The sequence below is a fragment of the Elaeis guineensis genome, chromosome 4, assembly GCF_000442705.2.
Source record: "Elaeis guineensis isolate ETL-2024a chromosome 4, EG11, whole genome shotgun sequence".
Lineage (NCBI taxonomy): Eukaryota > Viridiplantae > Streptophyta > Magnoliopsida > Arecales > Arecaceae > Elaeis > Elaeis guineensis.
Window position 1 is genome coordinate 12170892 of NC_025996.2, and position 24413 is coordinate 12195304.

At 38.4% G+C, this 24413-nt stretch overlaps 1 protein-coding gene across 1 annotated transcript; it reads left to right on the forward strand.

Annotated features, from left to right (window-relative positions):
- Positions 1 to 3891: 3891 nt before the first annotated feature.
- LOC105043959 (cellulose synthase-like protein D2) lies at positions 3892 to 10318 on the forward strand. The gene is made up of 4 exons (XM_010921708.4): positions 3892 to 4483; positions 4739 to 5659; positions 7112 to 7919; positions 8489 to 10318. The coding sequence occupies exons 2-4, from the start codon at positions 4773 to 4775 to the stop codon at positions 10244 to 10246; spliced, it is 3453 nt and encodes a 1150-aa protein (XP_010920010.2). The 5' UTR covers positions 3892 to 4483; positions 4739 to 4772; the 3' UTR covers positions 10247 to 10318.
- Positions 10319 to 24413: the final 14095 nt, after the last annotated feature.

The following is a 24413-nucleotide window of genomic DNA, read 5'->3' on the forward strand; positions in this document are numbered from 1 at the left end:
TCATATAAGGCATCACGAAGCCATATATATTATTTCGGATGTTATATAAAGACATAATAAGATATATATATTATTCAGGATATCATATATATTCACAAGAAATCATATAAGACATCAGTAATAGCACTGTTCTTTCTTTGTTCTATGTAGAGAAAGAACATTTTCGTTAGGAAAAATTTGACAGAAAAAAGACTGAGCGTCATTAAATATCTGTATCATTATTAATTATGCTACGTAGTCCAATATGATTAGACGGTGCGCTCCACGTCAATTTTGTTGCACCGCATGCGGTGCACAAAGAATTTCTCCAATATGATTATGCTATATGGGCTCATTTCATGTTATGCTAATGAAAACTTGATAATAGCGGACCCAAAAAACCATGGTTAGATCTTCATTTTTTCATACATGAACTATATTAGAAAATTACAAATATACCCTTGACTGAGTACAATATATAAATGCATGTATATACATGTGCTAAATTAAATATTATAACACATTCAGATTCATCAAGCGTTTTTCTAAGGTTGGGGCTCGGTCTTCATTCCATCTATACAGACACCGAATGACCTTCCCCAGCATATACAAGGCTTAGCATCAATACATCCTGGGAACAACTGTATAACAAGCTTACTTGAGGCAGGTATGTTGGACTTCTTATGTTTGATAAAATGGTGTGTATGGTAGACTTGGTCAGGCATCTTCCTCCACACTTATGCTAAGCTGTCTTTCTCTGGATGACATGACATAAATTCATCATCCAGGAAGCTCTGAAGGTTTGCTGTCCTAACAATAAAATTGTGATTCGGTATCCCTACTCGTTTCAGGTAACTTTTTCCTTTCTTTTGACGTGAACTCTGTATAAATATTTGAATGAATATCTTTGACATGTGGTACAATTAAAATAAACAATCCTTGCTCACGAATGCCCCTACCAGCATTACAGGGTTACTGAAGGTTCTAAGTTTTCCAACACATATCTAATGTCATAAATTAGTCACCGAAAACTCTAGCTACATATTATTTAAAGGGCTCCAAGTGCTTTACCATTTCCTCAGGAGAAGGGTGGAGGAACCTACGAGGCATATGCCTTGAATTTTCTTCTTGACGCCACGCGGTGGTGTGAAACTTTCTCTCGACATGTCTGTGAATGCCAGCAAATGTGGGAAAGGGTTGGGGAGATGGGCAACAACTACTTTAGTTTGAACAGCTACCAAATGTAACGTCTCTTTTTGAACAAGCCAAACAAAGTTTGGAACGTTCTCTCGTCCTTCTCGGATACCAACCTTTGGGGAGGGCTCCTATCAGAAAATAAAAAAAACCTGAGGCGTAGCCTTTCATACCATTCTTTTGTTCAAAAACCATGCGTCACTTCAAGCAGCCTACAGAAGACTAGCCGTGTTGAAATGAATAGCTGTCTGCCAAAAGAAAGGAAAAGGCTTTTCTACCCTTTTGAATTTTATTTCTACAGCCGTTCATTCGTGCATTTGATTATCAATGAACCTAATTCTACGAAATTTGATTGTTGATGCTCAAATATTATGAAAAATGAAGTTCATCTCAATATGGCTTTTGATGTCATAAAATTTTGTGCTCTTACTTCTAACTCTCAACAACACATAGTTTTATATAAATATGTATATTGTACAAAAATAAATATAAACATTTTATATTTGAAATTTTATTTTTTAAAAAAATTATGGAGGTTGTCAAGATGACTTGCCAAATTCAAATTCCAAACCTAAAATTGTCACTAACTACTCTTATGGGAGTTGGTTTAAGACAATATACTAAAGCAAGGATGATAAATTTAATATATGATTATATGACTACATTTTTTGAAACAAGATAGATTACTACATGCGGTTGATAATGAGATCATTTTATAAATTTTAAACACAATCAATTTCATTTGTACCAACTACTAATGATGAATTGAAGTATAGTCAATATGTTTTCTAGAAGCCAATAGGGTTATTAACTTGTACAGCTAAGTAGGAGTTTGATCTCTTCAAATTTAAGGTAGCTCATTTTTTTTGAAAAATAACTTATCTTGCATCATAAAGATAGGGATTGTATCTTTTATGCAAAAGAATGATTCATCTTTCTTCATATGAATCTATCAATAGATCACACAAATATCATTTTGAGATTTAGGTAAGATGATTAATGAGAGTTTGAAGTGCTTTAGAGTTGTGTTGGGCCTACCTAACAGGTGATGTTGCAAAAGAAGGCCAATCATTTTTTTCATTAGAAGTTGCAATATAAAATCTATAAGTAGATGTACTTTTTTTAAGAGCTTTTTTTGTTGTCCGAGAAAAAGAAAGATAAACAATACTGAAATATTTGTTGTTGCTTAACAATACCAATATATATATATATGGTCATTTTGGTCATTGAGGAACCTGAGGTCGCCCACTGGTTAATTACGCAAATGTCGCTTTGAGAGTTGTGCAGGCGGATGAATGATGGTTCCCAATGCTTTGAGAGCTGTGCAGTAGATAATCAAACGGTCGATGGGCGCTAAGGAAGGTTTTATCCTTCCTTGGCGCGGAGGATCAATACAACCGCGGCTCTACTGCATTACCTTCCGCATTAGCCGGCCATGTGCGTGCGTGCGTGCGGGCGGGAGGGCGGGCGCGACCGCACGAATCGACTAAAATAATAAAAGTTGGTCCGACGTGGGTCCCACGACATTGGACCACCGCCACCGTCCGTCCTTCGTGATCCCAACGATGGATGATGGATCGTATTCCTTGGTGCTGCCGGAGTCGCGAGCACGATCGCTTTCCGCGATGTGCCACGCGGTGGGATCCCACCAAACGCGCCATCAGAGTCATCTTAATGTTGCCAAACTACGAGCCTTGACTTTCCCTAAATATAACCATGCTGCCACGAGCCACGGTTGGCGTTATATTTCACATTACGTTTATAGTTCATAACAGTGAAATGAATTTATTTGCATAGATTTGATTATCTTCCATGACAACTACTTGTTCCTAATCACGTATAATTTTTTGAGTATGGAGAGCTCTCTAATATAATAAAGGATAATGAGGTGGTCTTGAGTTCATCGATGTCTTCAATTTGGAGCCAGTAGTTAAGTATAAAAGATGTATGAAAGTTTTTTTTTTTTTGGTAGAAAAGGATGTACATAAATGTTAAATCAAATGGTAAAGACTTTTGATTTATATCAAATTTTAAAAATTATAAATGATGCCACTAAATTTGTTATATAGTATGATTGAATTAAATTATTTATCCTCTTAAAATTAGATATTAATCCATTTTTATTGACAATGTGGATTAATCAATCTAGATATAGGTTGAATGCAACTATGGACTTAAACGGGGCCACAAGTTAAATTGAATTTTAAGAACTCAAGATAGAAGATTAAGCCTATATCTAAATAATTTAAATACTTTCTAATATGCTGTTGAAGTAGAAAGATCAGTTTTACCATCGTATCCATCCATGTATTTTATAATTGCTCCATCTCATCATGCCTACATATACACATATACAACCCGAATTAAAATTTGGCCTTTCCAATTACACCATGAACTAGAAAAGGAATTATCATGATTTTTTTCTATTTATAGAAATTGTATTTTCCGCATCTAACCTAAAATTATTACCAACTCCGTCCACACCGCGAATTACCTAGCCGTGTTTTCACCGTGTTCACCTCGTGTGACTGCCAGCCAAATCCAGTGAAAGGACGCTTCCTTAATTCCACGAAAGCCCAGGGGCAATCTCTGGATACCGCCGCCCGCGACGAAATCGAGGAGCTCCCCGCCGGCTCGGGTCCAAGTCAGCAACCCCTGGCCCGCCACGTGTCAGATAACTAGATCCTCTCTGCCCTTTTAACACCCAACCCTGTCCGCGCCTTCTCCATCGCCCCCCTTCCCTCCCCATTTGGAAACCAGACCTGCCTTTCTCGCTCTCCAGCCCCTGTTTCCCTTCCATTCTCTCTCTCTCCTCCCAATCCCACTCCTGGCCTTTTAAACCCTAACCCTAAACCTTACTCCAAAATGGAGATTAACTTCGGGCATTAGTCTAGGGAACGATTCGATATTGGAGCCCGGGGTTGACAGAGGATTTTTGCGGGTGTCACTAGAAGAAATCTCCCATGAATTAATTACGTCATTGGATTCTTGTTCAAGATAAGAAAAGGGGATTTTAGTGAAGGTTTTTGGACTATTTGGCTCAGTTCGACTTCGTCCGCTTTCGTTCCATTTGTACTTTGAACATTTCAACGGCCAGCTCTTTCGTTCGATAAAGACAGAAGAGGGAAAAGGAGGTAGTGAAGAGTGGATTATCTTTAAGCTCTCCCATCCTCATCGATGGGGAGAATCGTTCTCTATCCACTATAAATCCAGAGCCTGGATTACGCTCTCCGGATTCTTATTTCAACAATCCCATGCCCTGAATAGAAGAAACTCCGCTCTCTCGGATTGCCCTATCGGAAATCTTAAGGTCAGTCTTTCATCTTTCCTTCTCTTTCCGCCTTCTCCCAATCCATTTTCGTTGTTTTTTTCCTTTTTTTTGGCACAGATTGTCGAAAAAATCGAGCCTTTTTTATCACAGAATCTTAAAAATCATTTTTTTCCTTTTTTTTTTTTTGGATGACGGCACCTTTCCTTTTTTCCTCTGTTTCGTTCTTTTACGCCGCTTTTTAAGCGTAGAGATATATGGAATTTTCTGATTTTTTTAGGGATTTTTTTCTTTCAGTTGTCTGCTATAAATTGTAGCTCAAAGCCGGATCATGGCTTCCCATAGAGTTCTTAGAAACGGTCGTTCCACCCGGGTACCATCCGACGAACTGGAGGAGATCAGCAAGCCGCCTTCCATTCCTCCACCGCCCACGGTGGTCTACGGCCACCGCACCAACTCCGGCCGGTTCGTCAGCTACTCCCGGGAAGACCTCGAAAGCGAGCTCAGCAGCGTCGACTTCTCCAACACCAATTACCATGTCCTTTTTCCCATGACCCCCGACAACCAGCCGATGGACCCTGCAATCTCGGCCAAGGTCGAGGAGCACTATGTCTCCAATTCCCTCTTCACCGGTGGATTCAATAATGTCACTCGTGCTCACGTCATGGACAAGGTGATCGACTCCGATGCCGATCCCCACCACCCCCAGATGGCCGGCACCAAGGGCTCCACTTGCGCCGTCCCTGGGTGCGACTCCAAGTTGATGAGAGACCAGAGCGGGAATGTTATATATCCTTGTGAATGTGACTTCAAGATCTGTCGTGAGTGCTTCATTGATGCAGTCAAGACCGGTGGCCGTGTCTGCCCCGGCTGCAAAGAGCCATACAAGACTACTGAATGGGAGGAGCTGGAAAGCGATGCCAATGGAGCTATATCGCTGCAACCACTGCCGTCGCCGGTGCCTGAGATGGAGACGAAGAATCCCCTTAGCAAGTCTTTGACCCACACAAGGACCCAGGTGGGGGAGTTCGATCACAACCGATGGCTGTTCGAGACGAAGGCGACTTATGGATATGGGAATGCTATTTGGCCCGACGAGAATGGCGACGGTGATGGGCATGGAGGAGGCCATGGGCAGCCAAAGGAACTGGTTGGCAAGCCATGGAGGCCACTCACACGAAAATTGAAGATCCCTGCTGCGGTCCTCAGCCCGTACAGGTATGATCGATTTTTCACTGTTATAGATGACAATAGGATGCTATCCATGAAGAAAATTTTTGGTTTTATTTGATGTTTAGATCCATGCTTTCTATTGGTTATCTGTTATTTTTGTCAATGTAATGCCTAACTTATCTAGCCAATTCATTTGATGTTTAGAACTATGACTTCAATTGTGTTTGACAAAGTAATGAACCTAAACTGTACATATTAATGTCATCTAGCTGGTATCTGATCCTTTTGTTGAATTTTCGCATTGCATGGGTCTGTATTCCACTGTATCCTCCGATTAACCTGATGTAAATCTCTTTAGTTAGCGTTGCCGGATGGGGATTAAGCACATTTTTAGGTTGACTCATTAAGAATCCAAGGCATTGAATGGCTTTGATGAGATTTAAAAACCAAAATTATGCACTGCAACCAATGAGAGATTTCTGTTAATTTATCTCCATATTGGAGGAGCCCCTTCCTGGTCTAGCTTGAGTGTTTAATCCGGTAATTCAGATATTCCTTTTGTAGCCTTTGAGTATTGAAGGAAAAGACCACCTAAGTGCTAAAAATGCAGGTGACTTGTTCAAGTTTTGGCTTTTGATTCACTAGGTAGTTATTTAATATTATAACAAGCTGGGAGCGTGGGACAAGTCATAGGGCATCAGGAGAATAGTCTGCGCTGTGGTGGTTGGAAAACAAAAGGACCGACAAAACATATTCCTTGAACAATGGTATTCCATGGTCCCTTCTCATAGGAACAAAACTATCTGGACTACAGAAACTCTTTATATTAACCATAATTATCTGATCTTTGATCAGAAAGCCTATGAGTATCTAATCTGAGAGGCTGCTTATAGTTCTAAGGACTCTTTTGGTCATTAGGTTGGTCCAATTGTGGTCATCTCTTAATTTCATAGTGGCCTCTTTTTTGTTATCCCACTCCAGCTGATGAATTCAGCACATTTATTTTGGCCCCAACAAATTTCATCCACACCGAACTAGAGTGTAAATTTTACATAGGTTGTTATTCGGATGGTAATATTGACACTACTTACCCATGCTGCACATATTAGACCATTCTCCAATGTGGTCACAGATAATTCACAGGACAAGTTGATGTTTTCTTTGAAAATGCTAATACAATGTAGGCCTCCAAAAATTTATTAAACATCTTGCATTATGGAATATAGGAATTCAGTAATCTATCAAAATTTGAAAATGTGAAAGGAGAGATCAATTTCTTCGATGTATAACATCATAATAATATTCATAGCTAGTCAAGTGGTTGTCTTTGTCCAGTAAATAGATCTTTTAGTTATCTGAAGGATTGCAACTTTTTTCACTCCTTTAAATAATTCGAAATGTCAATGAGTTGAATAATCATACTATTTCCTGTATTTGCTTCTTTTAATATGCAACCATTATCATTAGATCATTATATGCTCGACCCTGTTCTTGTAGGCTTCTTGTCTTCATCCGCTTGGTTGCCCTTGTCTTGTTCCTTCTATGGAGAATAACACACAAAAACCAGGATGCAATATGGCTCTGGGGGATGTCTGTTGTGTGTGAACTGTGGTTTGCCTTCTCTTGGCTTCTGGACCAGCTTCCAAAACTCTGCCCTGTCAACCGATCTGCCGACCTTGCAGTATTGAAAGAGAAGTTTGAAACACCAAATGCTAAAAACCCCTTAGGCAAGTCTGATCTTCCAGGTATGGATATCTTTGTCTCCACTGCAGACCCAGAGAAGGAACCTGTACTGGTCACAGCAAATACAATTCTTTCTATTCTCGCCGCCGATTACCCGGTGGAGAAGCTCTCCTGCTATGTTTCTGATGATGGAGGAGCACTTCTGACATTTGAAGCAATGGCTGAGGCTGCCAGCTTTGCTAACATATGGGTACCTTTTTGTCGCAAACATGATATCGAGCCAAGAAATCCAGAGAGCTATTTTAATTTGAAAAGGGATCCCTATAAGAACAAAACCCGATCTGATTTTGTGAAGGACCGGAGACGAGTGAAGCGAGAGTATGACGAGTTCAAGGTTCGGATCAATAGCTTGCCAGATTCGATTCGTCGGCGTTCTGATGCATATCATGCTCGTGAGGAGATCAAGGCCATGAAGTTGCAACGAGAAAATGCTGGTGATGATCCAATGGAACCTGTGAGGATTCCGAAAGCAACTTGGATGGCTGATGGATCTCACTGGCCAGGCACTTGGATAAACCCATCACCAGATCATTCTCGGGGTGATCATATTGGAGTTATACAGGTATGGGTTTTCTTCCTCATGTATGGTTCAACCTTTGTCATACTTCTATCGTAACCTTTGGAAGCTTTGGCTTTTCTTCTGTTAGCTCTACGAGTATATATCAAGGGCAAGAATTGAACTCTTGTTATAATTTTTGTATGAAATTTGATAAAAAATTGTCTTAAAGCAGCATCATATTGCAGTAGCTGTGATCAAAAATCAACTTACGGATGTAAATAGGGGGCAGTTCTTCAAATATTCTGTAACCAAGTAGATTATTGTTCTCATATATCTAAATTCATTTTGAAGATCTTACTTTATTACATGTGCCTCTCAGAGGCAACAGTGAATCAAAGTTTCCTCATGATATCTAGGCATGCAAGTTAAATGTTATCCACTTTAAATTCTATTATTTGATTAAATATGTCATGACTCATTTGTGAGGGTATTTCTCTGAAAAAAAGATACAGTTTGATGAATAGATAAAAAGTAAAGAAATATTCTCTTTCTTCTTTTTTTTTTTTTCTTTGTTTAAGGGAAAAAAAGGAAGTTAGATTATATTGAGACAAACTTCATATGCTTTATTGCAGGTGATGTTGAAGCCTCCAAGTGAAGAATTGTTGTATGGGAACAATGAAGAAAATGAACTCCTGGACTTCGCAGAGGTGGACATTCGTCTGCCCTTGCTCGTCTATGTGTCGCGCGAGAAGCGCCCTGGTTATGATCACAACAAGAAGGCAGGCGCCATGAATGCTCTTGTTCGTGCCTCCGCCATTATGTCAAATGGTCCCTTCATCCTCAACCTCGACTGCGACCACTACATCTACAACTCTAAGGCCCTCCGAGAGGGTATGTGCTTCATGATGGATCGTGGCGGTGACCGCATTTGCTATGTCCAATTCCCTCAGCGGTTCGAAGGCATCGACCCCTCCGATCGCTATGCCAATCACAACACCGTCTTCTTCGACGTCAACATGCGCGCTCTCGATGGACTTCAGGGACCAGTTTATGTTGGTACTGGTTGCCTCTTCCGCCGCATTGCTCTCTATGGTTTCGATCCTCCTCGCTCCAAAGAACACCATCATGGTTGCTGTAGCTGCTGCTTCCCAAGAAAGAGGAAGAAGAGCTCCGCAACTGTTGCCTCAGAAGAAACCAGAGCACTTAGGATGGGGGATGTTGATGAAGGTGACATGAACCTCGCCACATTTCCAAAGAAGTTTGGAAACTCCAACTTCCTCATCGACTCGATACCGGTGGCTGAGTTCCAAGGCCGGCCTCTTGCCGACCATCCATCCATCAAGAATGGCCGCCCTCCTGGTGCCCTCACCATCCCACGTCAACTTCTTGATGCCTCTGTAGTAGCTGAGGCAGTCAGTGTCATCTCATGCTGGTACGAGGAGAAGACTGAATGGGGGCAGCGAGTTGGATGGATTTATGGTTCTGTGACTGAAGATGTGGTCACTGGCTATAGGATGCACAACAGAGGATGGCGGTCGATCTACTGTGTGACCAAACGTGATGCCTTTCGTGGCACAGCTCCGATCAATCTCACCGACCGGCTCCACCAGGTCCTCCGGTGGGCAACGGGCTCTGTCGAGATCTTCTTTTCTCGCAACAATGCCATTTTTGCCAGCTCAAAGATGAAGCTTTTGCAGAGGATTGCATATCTCAATGTTGGCATCTACCCTTTCACCTCCATCTTCCTCATTGTGTACTGCTTCCTCCCGGCGCTCTCGCTCTTCTCTGGACAATTCATTGTTCAGACCCTGAACGTGGCCTTCCTCACATACCTACTACTCATCACCCTCACTCTATGTATGTTGGCTGTGCTTGAGATCAAGTGGTCAGGGATTGAACTGGAAGAGTGGTGGAGGAACGAGCAGTTTTGGGTCATTGGTGGTACTAGCGCTCACCTTGCTGCTGTGCTCCAGGGGTTGCTGAAAGTGGTAGCTGGGATCGAAATCTCATTCACCCTCACTTCGAAATCAGCCGGGGATGATAACGACGACGAGTTCGCTGACCTCTACATTGTGAGGTGGACATCATTGATGATACCACCACTCACCATCATAATGGTAAATGTGATTGCAATTGCCGTCGGTGTCGGCCGAACAATATACAGTGTGATTCCACAGTGGAGCAAGCTGCTGGGTGGTGTGTTCTTCAGCTTCTGGGTGTTGGCTCATCTCTACCCATTTGCAAAGGGACTGATGGGAAGAAGGGGGAGGACACCAACCATTGTCTTTGTGTGGTCTGGGCTCATTGCGATCACGATATCGCTGTTATGGGAAGCCATTAGTCCCCAGTCAGCTAATTCACAGATTGGAGGTTCATTCACGTTCCCTTGATTCATCCTGTGTTTATCATCTTTCTGATAGATTTTTGTGCAAACTGAAAAATGCCAAAGGTTTTTGTTATTACTTCTGGGGAATTCTTCTTCTTCTTTTTTAGTTTCTTCCTTGTAGTCTCTTTTAACCATTTCACTTGTTCAGAGAGAGAGAGAATTTACATGTGAAGAAAGTTTAATCCCCGTGTGTCAATGTATTCGTTATTTTTGTAGGCAGATATCATTCATGGTTCACACATGTAATTCTTTATAGTTGTCAAAAGTTCAATTTACTGTTCATCCAATGCATGCTCTGCCTGCCTTGTTGGAATGGCACTTATGCTTCACAGGTAGATGGACAGGATGTTATAAAATTGAGTTCTTTATTCCTACTTGTGAGAACGGTGAAAAAAAGCTTCACATGTTAACAGATTCTAAGTTGATGTCAGTTAGCATCAATAAAGAAGGTTCCGTTCTTCATAAGGTTAGGATTCTTCAGATTTTATGCACTGCTCTCCAAATTCCCTCCAGGTAGAAGGAAAGCCATTTTGCTGGAGTTACTGATTTTTGTTATTTAACAGAAGGAGAAGGCATAGCAGACCCAGTTTTGCTGAAAGAAATACATACAAGCAGAATTTAAAAAAAAAAATGAAGATAAGTTTTCCAGGACAAAGAAGACAATTTGAGTTTTCTATTAACTGATAATAGTATGCCTACATAGAGCAGTTCCTCTTGCATTCTTGACTAATATAACCCTTGAGATCAGTTTTGTTCAAAATGGGCTTAATAGCCCTTGGATTCTACCAGGGGATATCACTTTTCTTTTCTAATAAAAATTTTACTTTGTGATTTCTGTGTTATTAAGTATAGCAGCAAATAATCTTGGAGGACCGGAAGTAATTAAAATAATAGATTCATTGTAAACCTAAGCAAAATTTTGTAATTGTCCAATCCGAACCCTCATAAAATATCTACCATGCCATTTGAGTAACTGATTTAAAAAATATTAGATAAAAGAACAATCAGATATTAAGTATGCCACGTCGATTGCACCAAAAAATAATAAATGAAAAATATAAAATTATATTTCTAAATGAGTCCTCTCTTGGTCTTTGTAATATGGAGGGCTATCCAAGGGCACTCCATTAATCAACTAAGAGTTCAAATGTTTTGCAATATATGATTTGGGCCGTAAAGTACTGTATAACTTCGAATAGATGCCACACCATCAATCACGGAGACCGGCGACCGCCAAACAAGCAAGTGTTGGTGCCATACATGGTGCTTTTTGTGTGCTATATACTGCACCTCATTAGATAGCTATCGATCTCACGATCGGATGACGCGGTGGACATCCAAGATATATAGCTTTTTGTAACACGCAACATGCATCCTGGAGGATTCTGGGTTAGCCAAAAATTCTATTATGACGTACACAAATTTTAGGGTGGAATGGTGAAATGGAAGGCAAAAAGAGGGACCCTACGAAAAATAAAGATTGCATTTGATAGCTGGTAATTTATCCAGATTACTGATAATTTATTATGATAATTTAGATTACTGCATTTGATATATTTTTTGAATGCTAATACAGATTATCTTGACAATTCAGATTATTTTATTGGAGATAATCTGGATTATCTTAGAGAGGGGTGGCTATCCAGATTACTATTTTTCTGACATGTTATGATAAAAATTCTGAACAAAATTATCTTTCAAAAAAAATTACATAAAATCCATTGCTCAACTTTTCTCAGCCCCCTCCATGTGCGCCCCCGACTGGCGGCTTATCCATCTCTCTTTGTTCGGCCCGTGGCTCCTCCGTCTTTGTCCCCCATCACCCCTCGTGGCTCCTCCACATCCATCTCCACCACCCTCAAGGCTCTACATGCATCCACTCCTTCCCCACCCTCCAATGTCCGTGGTTTCTCACACTCTTTGATCCGCTAGTTTTTTACGCTACTATCGTACCTACGTCACTTCTTATCAGAGAAAAAGAAGAGTATTCGGATAAAATTATTGAAGATACTTTGAGAATTTGTTTCCACGTTATCGATAATTTGATTGTCATATCAAACATATCAATCAAAATTTTTAATAGTTTTATTATAATATTATCTATATATATCAAATATAATAATTAATATTATTAATAATTTAATAATAATAATTTATTTTAAAATAATTTATATTATTTTTTTAAGATTGTCATCAAACGCAGCTAAAAGGTTCCAGGCTATCAAACTAGGTGAGTCCATCAGAACGAGGTTGCTGGCCTGCTTTGGGCTAGAGGCCTACGCATGGTAGAGAGAGAGAGAGAGAGAGGAAGCTAGGGTCGACGTGGGAATTTTGGTTATGGGATCAAGAGAGGACGAGTTGAATCAGATTCTTTGGATGTGATATCAAGACATCGATGGACGAGAATTGGGATCGGAAATGGCAGCCTTACTAAATGTCGAATTGTGACTGTGGGAGGCAGTGGGAGCATGGGATAATTGGGATTATAGCCTAGATAGTTCAAATTAATTTAACAAGACTCCAGGGTTCTAATCACTACGGGACATAATTTTATTGATGCATTAATTGACATAAGATTGACAACTTCAAATTTATTATTTATACTTCAGCAAAGTAAATCTTAGCCACTAATAAAGTTAATAAAAATAAGGGGAAAAAGTAAACCGAAGGGATGGTGATATAGTTGGAGATATTCTAGAAAATTAAAAATAGTAAATTTAGAAAGATAATTGGTGATTGAAATCTATGAGTCAATATTTAACTTCAATAAGATGAGATAGGTGAATCACCATATAGCTTCAAGAGGATTTTAGAAACCATACCTCATCAGCTAGATAAACTATTGTTAATATAAACATTTTCACAAAATAGGGTTTCATTACTAAATGCCTTCAGGAAATTTGTTAAGATGAGTACATTGGGTACCTTCATTATTTTAAATGATGCACTATTTCCTAATAAAAATTAGCAATGATTATATTTTTTTAATATTAATTACTTTGATATGTTACTTGCATATTTGCTAAATTAAGTCCTAATCACGTATAATGACAAATGAGGAATGAGTTCCATGATTGGTAATTGAGTTGGAAATATTTTAGGAAATCATAGGAAGCAAATTAGTATACGTAATAGATAACTGAAATGTTATATTATATTTTTATATATTTGGTAAGAAAGTAGATGAAAGAGATGGTAAAATAAATGATAAATTTTATGCTTATTTTTTGAGATGGTATTTGATTTCCCATGCTAGATTGCCTAACAAAGATAATCAAAAATTATAATTTTTCGATAAAAATATCCTCATTTATATTTTATAATTAATATTAATTATATTATTATTAAATTAATACATTATATTATATGTTATTAATAAGTAAAATTATTAATAAATATTTATTCATCATCGGTAAATCTAAAATAGGATTTATTGATGATTAATATATTTATTTATATCTTGCAACATACTAAATTTATTTATGAAAGAATAATATTTTTTAATATATTTATAATCAATTTAACATCTTTAAATTAAATAATATTTATGTAATTATATCTATAATTCATGTAAATATATTTAGTAATCAAAATATTCACTGTTGACAATGTTTATATAAGTGGCCCACAAGTGGACTAAGAAAAAATAAATTATTATTTGAATTATCTATTTAAAGATATTATTGAGAATTTAGTAATATTCCCATATATGATTAACTCCAACCACATACAATAATCTTTTTCTGATATTATTTTTCTAGAATAATTTTTTACCAAACAAACATGATAAAATTTATTTTCTCTCATAATTACTTTTTTAGATAAATATTTTTTAAAAATTATCAAATGATCCTATAATGTATCGAAGGTGACAACCATCGCCTCCTCTCGTTCATTTGAGCCAGTAAGGAAGGATATCATATCTCAAAAGAAATCTTTTCTAGAATGACCTCTTTTATCCTTGAGGAGATTAAGAGGTCTCTATAAAAAAAATAAAAATAAAAAAAATTCTAGGATGGAAAAGAAAAAAACCATGAACAAGTAAGATTATGGGGCCTCTGTATAAAAAAAAAAAAAAAAAAAAAAAAAAAATCCAGGATGGAAGAAAAAACCATGAACAAGTAAGATGAAGGGGTATCTGTAGGAAAAAAAAAAAAAAAACAAATATCTAGGATGGAACATAAAATTAAAAAAGAAAACCATGAACAAGTAATTGAAGCTGATCCAAGCTGGGACGCAAGAAACACTTGTAGTTCACAATTAAACCATAAGGAAAAGAAAACAAACTCCTTCGTGCACTAATAAACCAGGAACGCTAGTAGATCTATCGCAAAGATTGACGTGACCAGAACCCACAACGCGAGGATAAGGAGACACGCCAGTACTTCCCTCTGAACTTTCTGCTGATAAGAAGTCTTCTCTTGTACCGCACACGGCTGAGCCTTGAGCTCCGAACAAGCCCTCATCACCCGGCACCGAGCGACCACGTTGGCAAAACGCGAAGGCAACTTAATCTCCACCTCCAACGCCATCTCTCCTCGCCTTTGTTTCCCCTCCACTCCATCCGTCTCCGCATCGGACAACTCGATGTTCGACCCCTTCAACGCCGTCTGGAACTCCGTCACCCTCCCCGTCCACTGGCAAAACTCGGGTGAGACGCCCTCGGCGACGGTGACGCCCGAGTAGGAGACGGAGACGGAGCCGCGCTCGAAGCAGCGAACAGAGGCGCTCAAAAGGCGGCGCTCGACACGGACCGTGGCGTCGAACTCGACGGAGACATCCCGGGTGGATGTCGCATTAAACTTCGTAACGGAGAAGCTGTCGATGGACACCTTGGGGCTTGGGGAAGGGATGGTGGCGAGGAAGTAGAAGGTCGGGATCAACAGGACGACGGCGGCGGGTATAATAAGAAACCTCCGGAAAGCAGCGATAACGAACAAGATGGAAGGTCTCCGGTGACGGGGGTGGTGGCGCCAAGCGATCTCGGCGTTGGGGATTGCCGGATATCGGTAGGTTGGGTGGAGATCGAGAGCCATGGCTGGGCACATTAAATTATAGCGTTATTAGGAAGCAAACCAGAGGAGAGAGATCGTACCCGGTATTTGGAGCACAAGAACGAGGGAGAGACGGTGGAAAGACAGGGGACGTATCTTCGCTAATTTATAGAAGACGATGGGGGCAATTTTAGGGAAGGATGCAATCGAATCGAATCGAATCGAATCAGTGAGAATAAGAACTAGAATAGAATTTAATTTTCCGGAAAAGGAAAGATTAGACGATACAAATTATTATGATAAGACATCCAGCATCCCCATATTTATGGCACCAAATCAACGGTTTCCAATGTCGGACCGGTGATCGAGAAACCCATCGTTGTTAATTAAGAAAACCATCGGTTCAATGGGAAGGTGCGTAGAGTCTGAGTTGGTTCCATATAACTAAGCGGAGTATTCCAACTTTTACCAAAAATGAAAAATTATATTCTTAGCTAAGAAGAAAATAAAATTTAAAATAGAATTATGATTTTTTATTCTTTTTTCAGAGGATGGTGAATCTGTTAAGATGTATTATGCATCTCAGCTTAGGAAATTCTTATAATTTGGGTTGTAGACAATCTGTTTCCTTTTAATGCGAAGGACTGTGGGGTTACCCATATCTGAACCCACTTCCAGTATTTGGTTGGCTCAAAGTAGATCTAAGCTCAGTTCCCGTTGTGGTCTAATTAAAAGAGAAATGGCATATGGTAGTTTCAGTCCAAGGAGGGCCGGAGTCACTTTAGTGAAGTGGGTTCTCAATCAGTCTTATATCAAACCAAATAGGTCCTAACATATGAGAAGAAAGAAATCTTGGAGGAAGTGGTTCTTAAGAGGATAATCAATAAAGAGCTAAGTCAGTCGTGTTTTCTCCTCACAATCTTGAATGCCATACTGCCTGTGTGCACAAACACTACCAGCAATAATCCTGTTGCCATTAGTTATAAAATTAGACCATTAAAAATCTTGATGGTCTCTGTTTCCATCAAAAAAAAAAAAAAATTTAAAAAAATCATGGCCTTTGTGCAGAACGCGTTTCATGTGTGCAATTCTCTTTCTGAGTTGTTTTTTTTTTTTTTTTCTTATTGATTTTTTCGTACCTGGTTAATCATTTGAATTGGATGTATGGAAACAGAGAGGGATGTAAAGAGTTAGATGTGTAGAAAGGTATATCATGGTGTTTCAATTATAGACGTCTTATTTTTATTGCTGGATGATAGAAACTGTTCGCATGCTTTTTCATTGCTATCAACTTTTGCCATTTTCAGTTTTCCTTTTTACTTGCCTTTGCTACAATGATGGGAATATTGTTTCGCATACGTTGTGGATAGATGCACTGGGTACCTGCAGCATGCCTATCGAGTTCAATGATCTGAAACCTCATCTTGTCCTGGGTTCATTCTAGTATGAAATGAATCAGGTTTTGGACTGCCAACTTCAGGGGAGAACTGATGACAGAACCTGATTTGAGTAAAACAAGGTCATTTATTTTCTGTTAAGCTCGTCTTTCAGGTTTATGGACTTCTCCATTAACCATATGAATTTTTCATGTCGGTAATTTTATAAAGTATAGGAAATGTGTTCATTGGACTCCAAACAAGCAGCATAAATTAATGAAGATAGTTGTTCTTGTATCAGTAGAGAAATGACAATCGTGTTTAAAATTAACATTCTGGAGATGGTGACAGATAAGCTAGTGATGATTGAATCTTTGTAGTGCATCTTTGGGACTTCAAACATTCAGGACTTCTAACGTTGCAAATCAGTGAAAAATAATCCAAGGCCTAGAAAACCTGAAAGAAACAATTGAGAGAATCATATGATAAAATTTGGAAGGTTGATCTATATTATGGGAGTGTGTTTGAGTCGATCAGCATCCACGCACATTCGTCTGCTTCATGTCAGTGTAGCACTCTTCTTAGTTATATATTTATTAACCACCTTTAGAACTCTGCCGGCCCAAAAACTAATATCATGAGCATAGCCGAAAAGATGGACACATCTCACTGAAGATGCTTGTAAGATGTTCTTCTTGCTCATCATTCTCAGAGCTAATCACAATACACATCAAGAGATTCTAATTGCTGTCGAGAAAGCTGGCAGTCTACAGCTGATGTTCATCAGATGGTACTGGTGCCAAATCAGTATGAGGTATGGAGGGTGTATCAATACTCATCATGTTGAACTGTATACTATACCAGACGTACTAAAACTGTGTAAGGATGGCACCAGCATGGGATCTGATACTGAAACAGCGAGCTTTGGTCGATATACAAAAGCAAAACTAGCCTTGATTGAGAATAAATAAAGGCTACAAAATAAAAAGTAATATGTACACACATGTAGACTGTAGTTCACAAACCATGTACTGCAAACTAAGAAAATTAACATGCTTATTTTTTTGATATGTTTTACAAGTCCATAAATTCATCTGTTGTTACCAGACATTCCATAACCAACCATATCAGCATAATCAGATCTAACTTATATTCCCTCGCAAGTGTACAGTCAATGTAACTTTCTTTTCTACCACATATGGCAAAAGATGAGCTCTCCATCCACATGGCAAAGGCATGGCAAAGTGAGATGCATTCTCCATTTTATAAAAGCCTGTTTGAGTAATTTTTTGAAGAGTTGAAGCCAAATCACATATGGTAGGTTAGACGATAGGAATTTATTCTTCTCAAAGAAATGATTGGAATTTATGATATAAGAAAGTACGAATTAATGAAAAGTATGATGAAAAGGGAAATATGAAAGACCAGAGGCCTAAAAAGGGATGGTTACTTGTCATGAGCGACTGGCATAAATAAATGCAAATTCCACTACTTCGTTGAGGGTTTGCATCATCTATTGTACATTTAGGTTGTAGAAATTTTTCCGACAATTTAGGTTGCAGAGGGTCTGTTGCCGCATTATCGATGAAACTTTTTTTTTTAAAATAAGAAATATGATTATTGTGAAGAGAGTGTGGACTCTTTAGTCCCACATCGGCTGTTCAGTCAAGCCATCTCGTCTTATAAAGCTTCAAAACCCTCCAACCCCTTGTGAGGTGCCTTTTGACCCGCAAAGCGACTTACGAGGACAAAACCGTGCAGGGATCTTATGGGGACGCCCAAAACGGACAATACCTTACAGATGGATGGGGCCGCCTTGCGCCCGACACGGGCTATGAGCACATCTTGGGAGGTCCGTCCGACCTTATGAGCCTGGCTGACCGGACTGCAATACTGATGGCTCATGCAGATCTCTCCCCAACAGGCTTAGTCCCCTGACTAAGGGAGCTACTGTTGTAGAGGAAGTGTGGACTCTTTAGTCCCACATCGGCTGTTCAATCAGACCACCTCACCTTATAAGGCTTCGAAACCCTTCCGCCCCTTGTGAGGCACCTTTTGGCCCGCAAAGCAACCCATAGGGACAAAGCCAGGCGGGGACCCTACAGGGACGCCTAAAGCGGACAATACCTCACTGGCGGGTGGGGCCGTCTTACGCCCGACATGGGTACGAACACATCTCAAGAGTCGGCCTGACCTTATGAGCCTGACTGATTGGACCGCAATACTGATAGCCCATGCAGGTCTCCCCCAATAGGCTCGGTGCCCTGACTGGAGGGGCTACTATTATAGAGGGAGTGTGGACTCTTTAGTCCCACATCAGCTATTCAATCATGCCACCTCGCCTTATAAGGCTTTGAAACCCTCTAGCCCCTTATGAGATGCCTTTTGGCCTGCAAAACGGCCCACGGGGACAAAGCTGTGCGGGGACCCTATGGGAACGTTCAAAGCAGACAATACCTCACAGATGGGTGGGGCCACCTTATGCCTGACACGGACTATGAGTGCATCCCAAGAGGCCGGTCTGACCTTATGAGCCTAGCTGATCGGACTGCAATACTGATGTCCCATACAGGTCTCCCCCCAACAAGCTCGGTCTCCTAACTGGGGGAGGCCACTGTTGTGGAGGGAGTGTGGATTTTTTAGTCCCACATCGGTTGTTCAGTCAGACTACTTTGTCTTATAAGACTTTGAAATCCTCCAACCCCTTGTGAGATGCCTTTTGGCCCGCAAAGCGGCCCACGGGAACAAAACCGTACAGAAAGCCTATGGGGATGCCCAAAGCGAATAATACCTTATAGGTGGGTAGGACCGTCTTACACCCGACACGTGCTACGGGCAAGTCTCGAGAGTCGGTCCAACCTTATGAGCCTGGCTGATCGGACCGTAATACTGATAGCCCATGCAGGTCTTCCCCCAACAGGCTCCCCTGATTGAGAGGGCCACTATTATGGAGGAAGTGTTAACTCTTTAGTCTTACATCGGCTGTTCAGTTAGGCCACCTCATCTTATAAAGTTTCGAAACCTTCTAGTCCCTTGTGAGGCACCTTTTGGTCTGTAAAACGTCCATTGGGACAAAGCCATGCGGAGGCCTTACGGAGACGCCTAAAGCGGACAATACCTCACAAGTGGGTGAAGCCGTCTTACGTCTAACATGGGCTATGGGTGCATCTCGAGCGTCGATCTGATTTTATGAGCCTAGCTGATCAGACCGCAACAATTATGGTAATATCCATCCTCTGGATTCAAACCCAAAATCTCTCTCCAAGACATATCCCAGAATGACGATGTGGACAGCACATAAATGGGACTCTAGATTTACTTCAATCCACGAGTACTTCCTAATTGGTTCTGAATGGACTCACCCCCATCGATCCGCTGCCACACAAATTTGAAAGTCCAAATTACAGTATCAAAATAAAATCCCTCAAACAGACTCATCATAGATCAGAAGCCTTCACAAGAAACTTCTGTTCGGAGAAAGCTTACAATGACAAGAATGGGATATGAGATCTAAAATGCTTCTGGACAGTAGTAAGAAATAAAGAAAAATTCACTAGTATATCCTCAGGAGAAGCACATGAAATTGAGGACGAAAAGGCCGTGGCTCTTCAAGATGGCCAGCCAGCATTCCTGGATATAAAAACCCCTTTATTTTAGCAAGTGTCAAGCAGCAAGAGTTACCATGTCCTTCAATGGTGCTTTCTGAGACGGAAAAGAGACTCCTATTATTAATATAGGACGTTCCTTGCACAGTATAACATATTCTTTACTGGCCGTGATTTACAAAGGGAGCACTTGAATCGTTATTTACTCACATATAATATACCAAATTTCAGTTTAAACCAAAATTATCAGAAAAAGAGATGTTTTGATGTCTATTTGAGACTGCTATATTACATCCTCTGGGGCCTTCGTACTTCACCCTGACCCGTGCAGTTGTGTTTAGTCCCACACCCGTTGTTTGCTGGCAAGGCAATGGGTTTTTAAGCAAGACAAGGACTCCAAATAATAATATTTAGCTAGCACATTCGGATGAGGTATTGCCATCCTGTATCGTGATGGATGCCTGCTCACATGAACATTGCTTTTTTTTTTTTAATTATTTTTTTTTTATTTTTTTAACTGAGGAGCTGATAGCTGTGTTGAGATGAAGTCAGAAACTGTTTACATTGAAATATGTACAGCCATAACATAAGATATATGCACACAAGAAAAGTAGCATCTAGCATAGGGATAAGAACATATAGAGTAATATACAATCAAAAAGTGATGCAAAACAATGATGCTCTTGAAGATCTGATGGTGAAGAGGAGCTGAAACTGAAATTTATGAAAGAAATACACAAGAGGCCCATGAAGAGGAGCATGATATAGCATGACTAAAATACCAGAAGTAAGCCAGCAAACCATCAAAAAAAGATCTGCAAGGCATAAACTAGTAGTAGCCAAAACCCCCAGCTGTGAAAAGAAAGACTGACAGGAAACATGAATGGAAGGATGCACATATATTTTGTTGGTCGCCAGTAACCCAATGAAGGTAACACCTCATGGTATAGATAAACAGGAGAACCAGGTGAATGAACCACATAGTGAGACATCTGCAATGTGCATGCTTCTGACAGGCAAAGAGCATCCATTCACAAATACCCCATCTAATGTCAGTGATAGTGAAGCACCTGTAAGCTGCAAATATGAATAGCAGTTCAGTGGTGGTAACAGCCCATGGTACCAGGAACCAAGAGACCAAGAAATAAACCAGATATACACTGGTGAATGCAACTAATTCACTGGAATATGAGATGATATGAAGCAGGATAACTGAGAATATAGTAGCGTAGCGTGCAGATGAGGAAAACAACATTGTAAGAATAGAGCGGTAAAAAGGCTGCAAAGAGGAGTGTATGCATGGAAGCTTAGTAAAATAATAGTAGAAATGAAGTGGGCTCCATGTTGCTTTGAGAACTTCACAACACTCCAGTAATCACAACAAACAGAAACACAGCAAGCGTAGTGAAAAGTAGACAATGAAGGTAGAATAGCAGATGAGCTGCATATATATTGGAGGATCTGTGTCTGATACTCAGCAATAAATATAGAGGATACCCAGATGAAGAAATGAGAAACAGAAGCACAATAGCAGAAAGCATCAGACGCCTAACCAAGCAAGCCAAAGAAGTGTTAAGCTGCCATAACCATCAGCTTGTAGTATTTGAGAAAACTGAGAGTCAATAGTAGACAATGAAGACCAGGACACATTTCTCTTGTAACGCTCGATTTGCCACATAGTTTGCAGCTTTGTTTGCTTCTCTATATACATAATTAACCTTGACACATGCCAAAGGAATGTGCTGAAACCTGGGAATAGGGGGTTGAAATAGCCATGAAATCACGACGTTGCTATTTAGGACAGCACCATGCCCAAGTAAGGTTCGGGCCGTTCCCCACCAAAATCCAAGAGTAAGGGTATATTTTGGTGATAAAAGTCCAAGATTTGCTTGATAAATCTAATAAATTTAGAAAGTACTGTTAGTATATCTTAGAAGAAAAATTATGAAAACAAATTTCTGCATGCTTGCTTGCATCAAACACAGCATCCACTCTAGTACCAAGCCCCTAGTGTCCATTATCATGAATGAACCCATCCTTTGACAAACCCACTCTTCTTTCATTCTTCTCTTTCAAAGCTCCGGACAGCTCATCAACACCAACCATGCAAGATGAATACATTCATGGGATAAAATGAAATGCATCCATAAAATTCATTTAATTATTTTTATTTATTTTGTATTTTTTTTTCCATAGATTTTCTTGCAACAAAACGATACCAATAAAGCGACATCAAGCATCCATCCTAATGAAGCCACGTGAAACACCGCCCATCCTAAAAGGAAGACCAATGTCCTTGATTCTTTTGGAGATAAATTTGGTTGATTTTGATGTTCAACAAGATACATAACTCGTCCCGGACTCCTTGAGGTTAAAACCTCAAGTACAAGTCTGCATACATCAAGCTTAAGAACAAACTTTGGATTTCATCACTACTGCAGTCTAAGCTGTACCTGCTTTATAATTTCCTATTCAGCAGCTGTAAATTTGCAATGTTGCATATTATATACCACTACAAGAAAAATGATTTTTAACGATGAATTAATTTATGATAAAAAAAATTTTGTCGCAAATAACCATATCAACAACGAAAGTAATTTTTTATTGAAAGTAAAGAAATATTTATGATGATTAAAAAATCCGTCGCAAAAAAAAACTATTAGCGACGAAAAAAATAATTTTGTTGTAATTAATTAATTATTTTTGATGAATATTTTCATCATAAATAATTTTTTTTAAATTACAAATATCCAATTATTAGCGACGATATACACTTCATCGGTAATAGTTAAGTTTTTTGCGACGAAAACAATGTTTCCATTGCTATATATCTATAATTTATGATTAAAAATTTTCATCACTAATATTTAAAAAAAATTAAAAAATTAAATATTCTTGATTATTTACGATGTAAATAGCAGTTGTAAATAATTTAATTATTTATGATAAAAAAAATTATGTCACAAATAAAGTTTATTAACGATAAATATTTTCGTCGTTAATACTTTAAAAAAATTAAATAATTTAAAATTTTAAAATATAAAGATTATTTACGATGAAAACATAAACATCGGAGATAATTAAAATATTTACGATGGAATATTATTTTTCATCGCTAATAAATAATATTAACAACGAAAATTTTTATTGCTAATATCTGAAAAATTTATTAAAATTTTAAAATTTTAAAAGTAAGGTATTTATGACTAAGAAAAAATTTTTATCACCAATAAGATATTTTTTACGACCAAATTATTTAGTCACAAATAATTAGAAAAAGTAAAAATTTAAAATTGCATAATATTTACGATGAAACAAATTTCATTGCTAATAATTATTATTTACGATGAAAAAAATAATTTCTATCATAAATAAATATATTTTAAAATTTTAAAAATAAAAAATAATTTACGATAGATATTTTTTGTCGTGAATAATAAACTATTTGCGATCATAAAATGAATTAACGTCACAAAATCATTACTTATTTACGATATATTTTGATCATCGTCAATACTTAAAAACTAAAAAAAATTTAAATTTTAAAAACAAAATTTTGAAAATTTAAAAAAATTATTGGAATCATACTTAAAATGCCAGATGTAATTTAGAAAAAAAAATAATAAAAATTTTTATCATAAAAAAATTATAAATAATTTATAAAAGATAATAAATATTAAAATTAAAAGTTTACAAGAATGATGGACAGAGTGGGCCAAGACATTTTAGAATATATGAGTGCATTTTATCTAGTTTTATCATTAGTTAGTTCATAATTATCATATATACTAAATTTTATGTTTATTATATTTATAATGACATATTTAAAGATAAATCTTGATTTTATTGCTTGTAATTTTTAAAAACCTCATTTTGTTTTATTTCTTAGTTATATACATAAGTAATGAATAAAAATTTAGAAAGATTGATGAGCTGATATGGATGAAAGAAAAGTATATGTGGAGTATGGATCGAATCTACTTCAACCTGTATGTAAATCAAACATAATTTGACCCATTGACACTCCTAGTTTGAATTATGCTTTTGCCCGATTTTGATTGGTCTTCCATCCATTTTATTTAATAAACAAAAGAAAAAAAATAAAAAGGGTAATATGGCAGTAGATCAAGAAAAAATTTTGCATCCCATATCTAGACTCTAGAGCTAAAGAGGCCTAGTTCTATTTTTTGACCTCT

Excerpts from the sequence above, each read along its gene's own strand:
- LOC105043959 (XM_010921708.4), top strand. The coding sequence starts at position 4,773 with ATGGCTTCCCATAGAGTTCTTAGAAACGGTCGTTCCACCCGGGTACCA. Across the intron at positions 5,660-7,111 it reads GCGGTCCTCAGCCCGTACAG|GCTTCTTGTCTTCATCCGCT; the intron begins GTATGATCGATT and ends CTGTTCTTGTAG. Across the intron at positions 7,920-8,488 it reads ATCATATTGGAGTTATACAG|GTGATGTTGAAGCCTCCAAG; the intron begins GTATGGGTTTTC and ends GCTTTATTGCAG.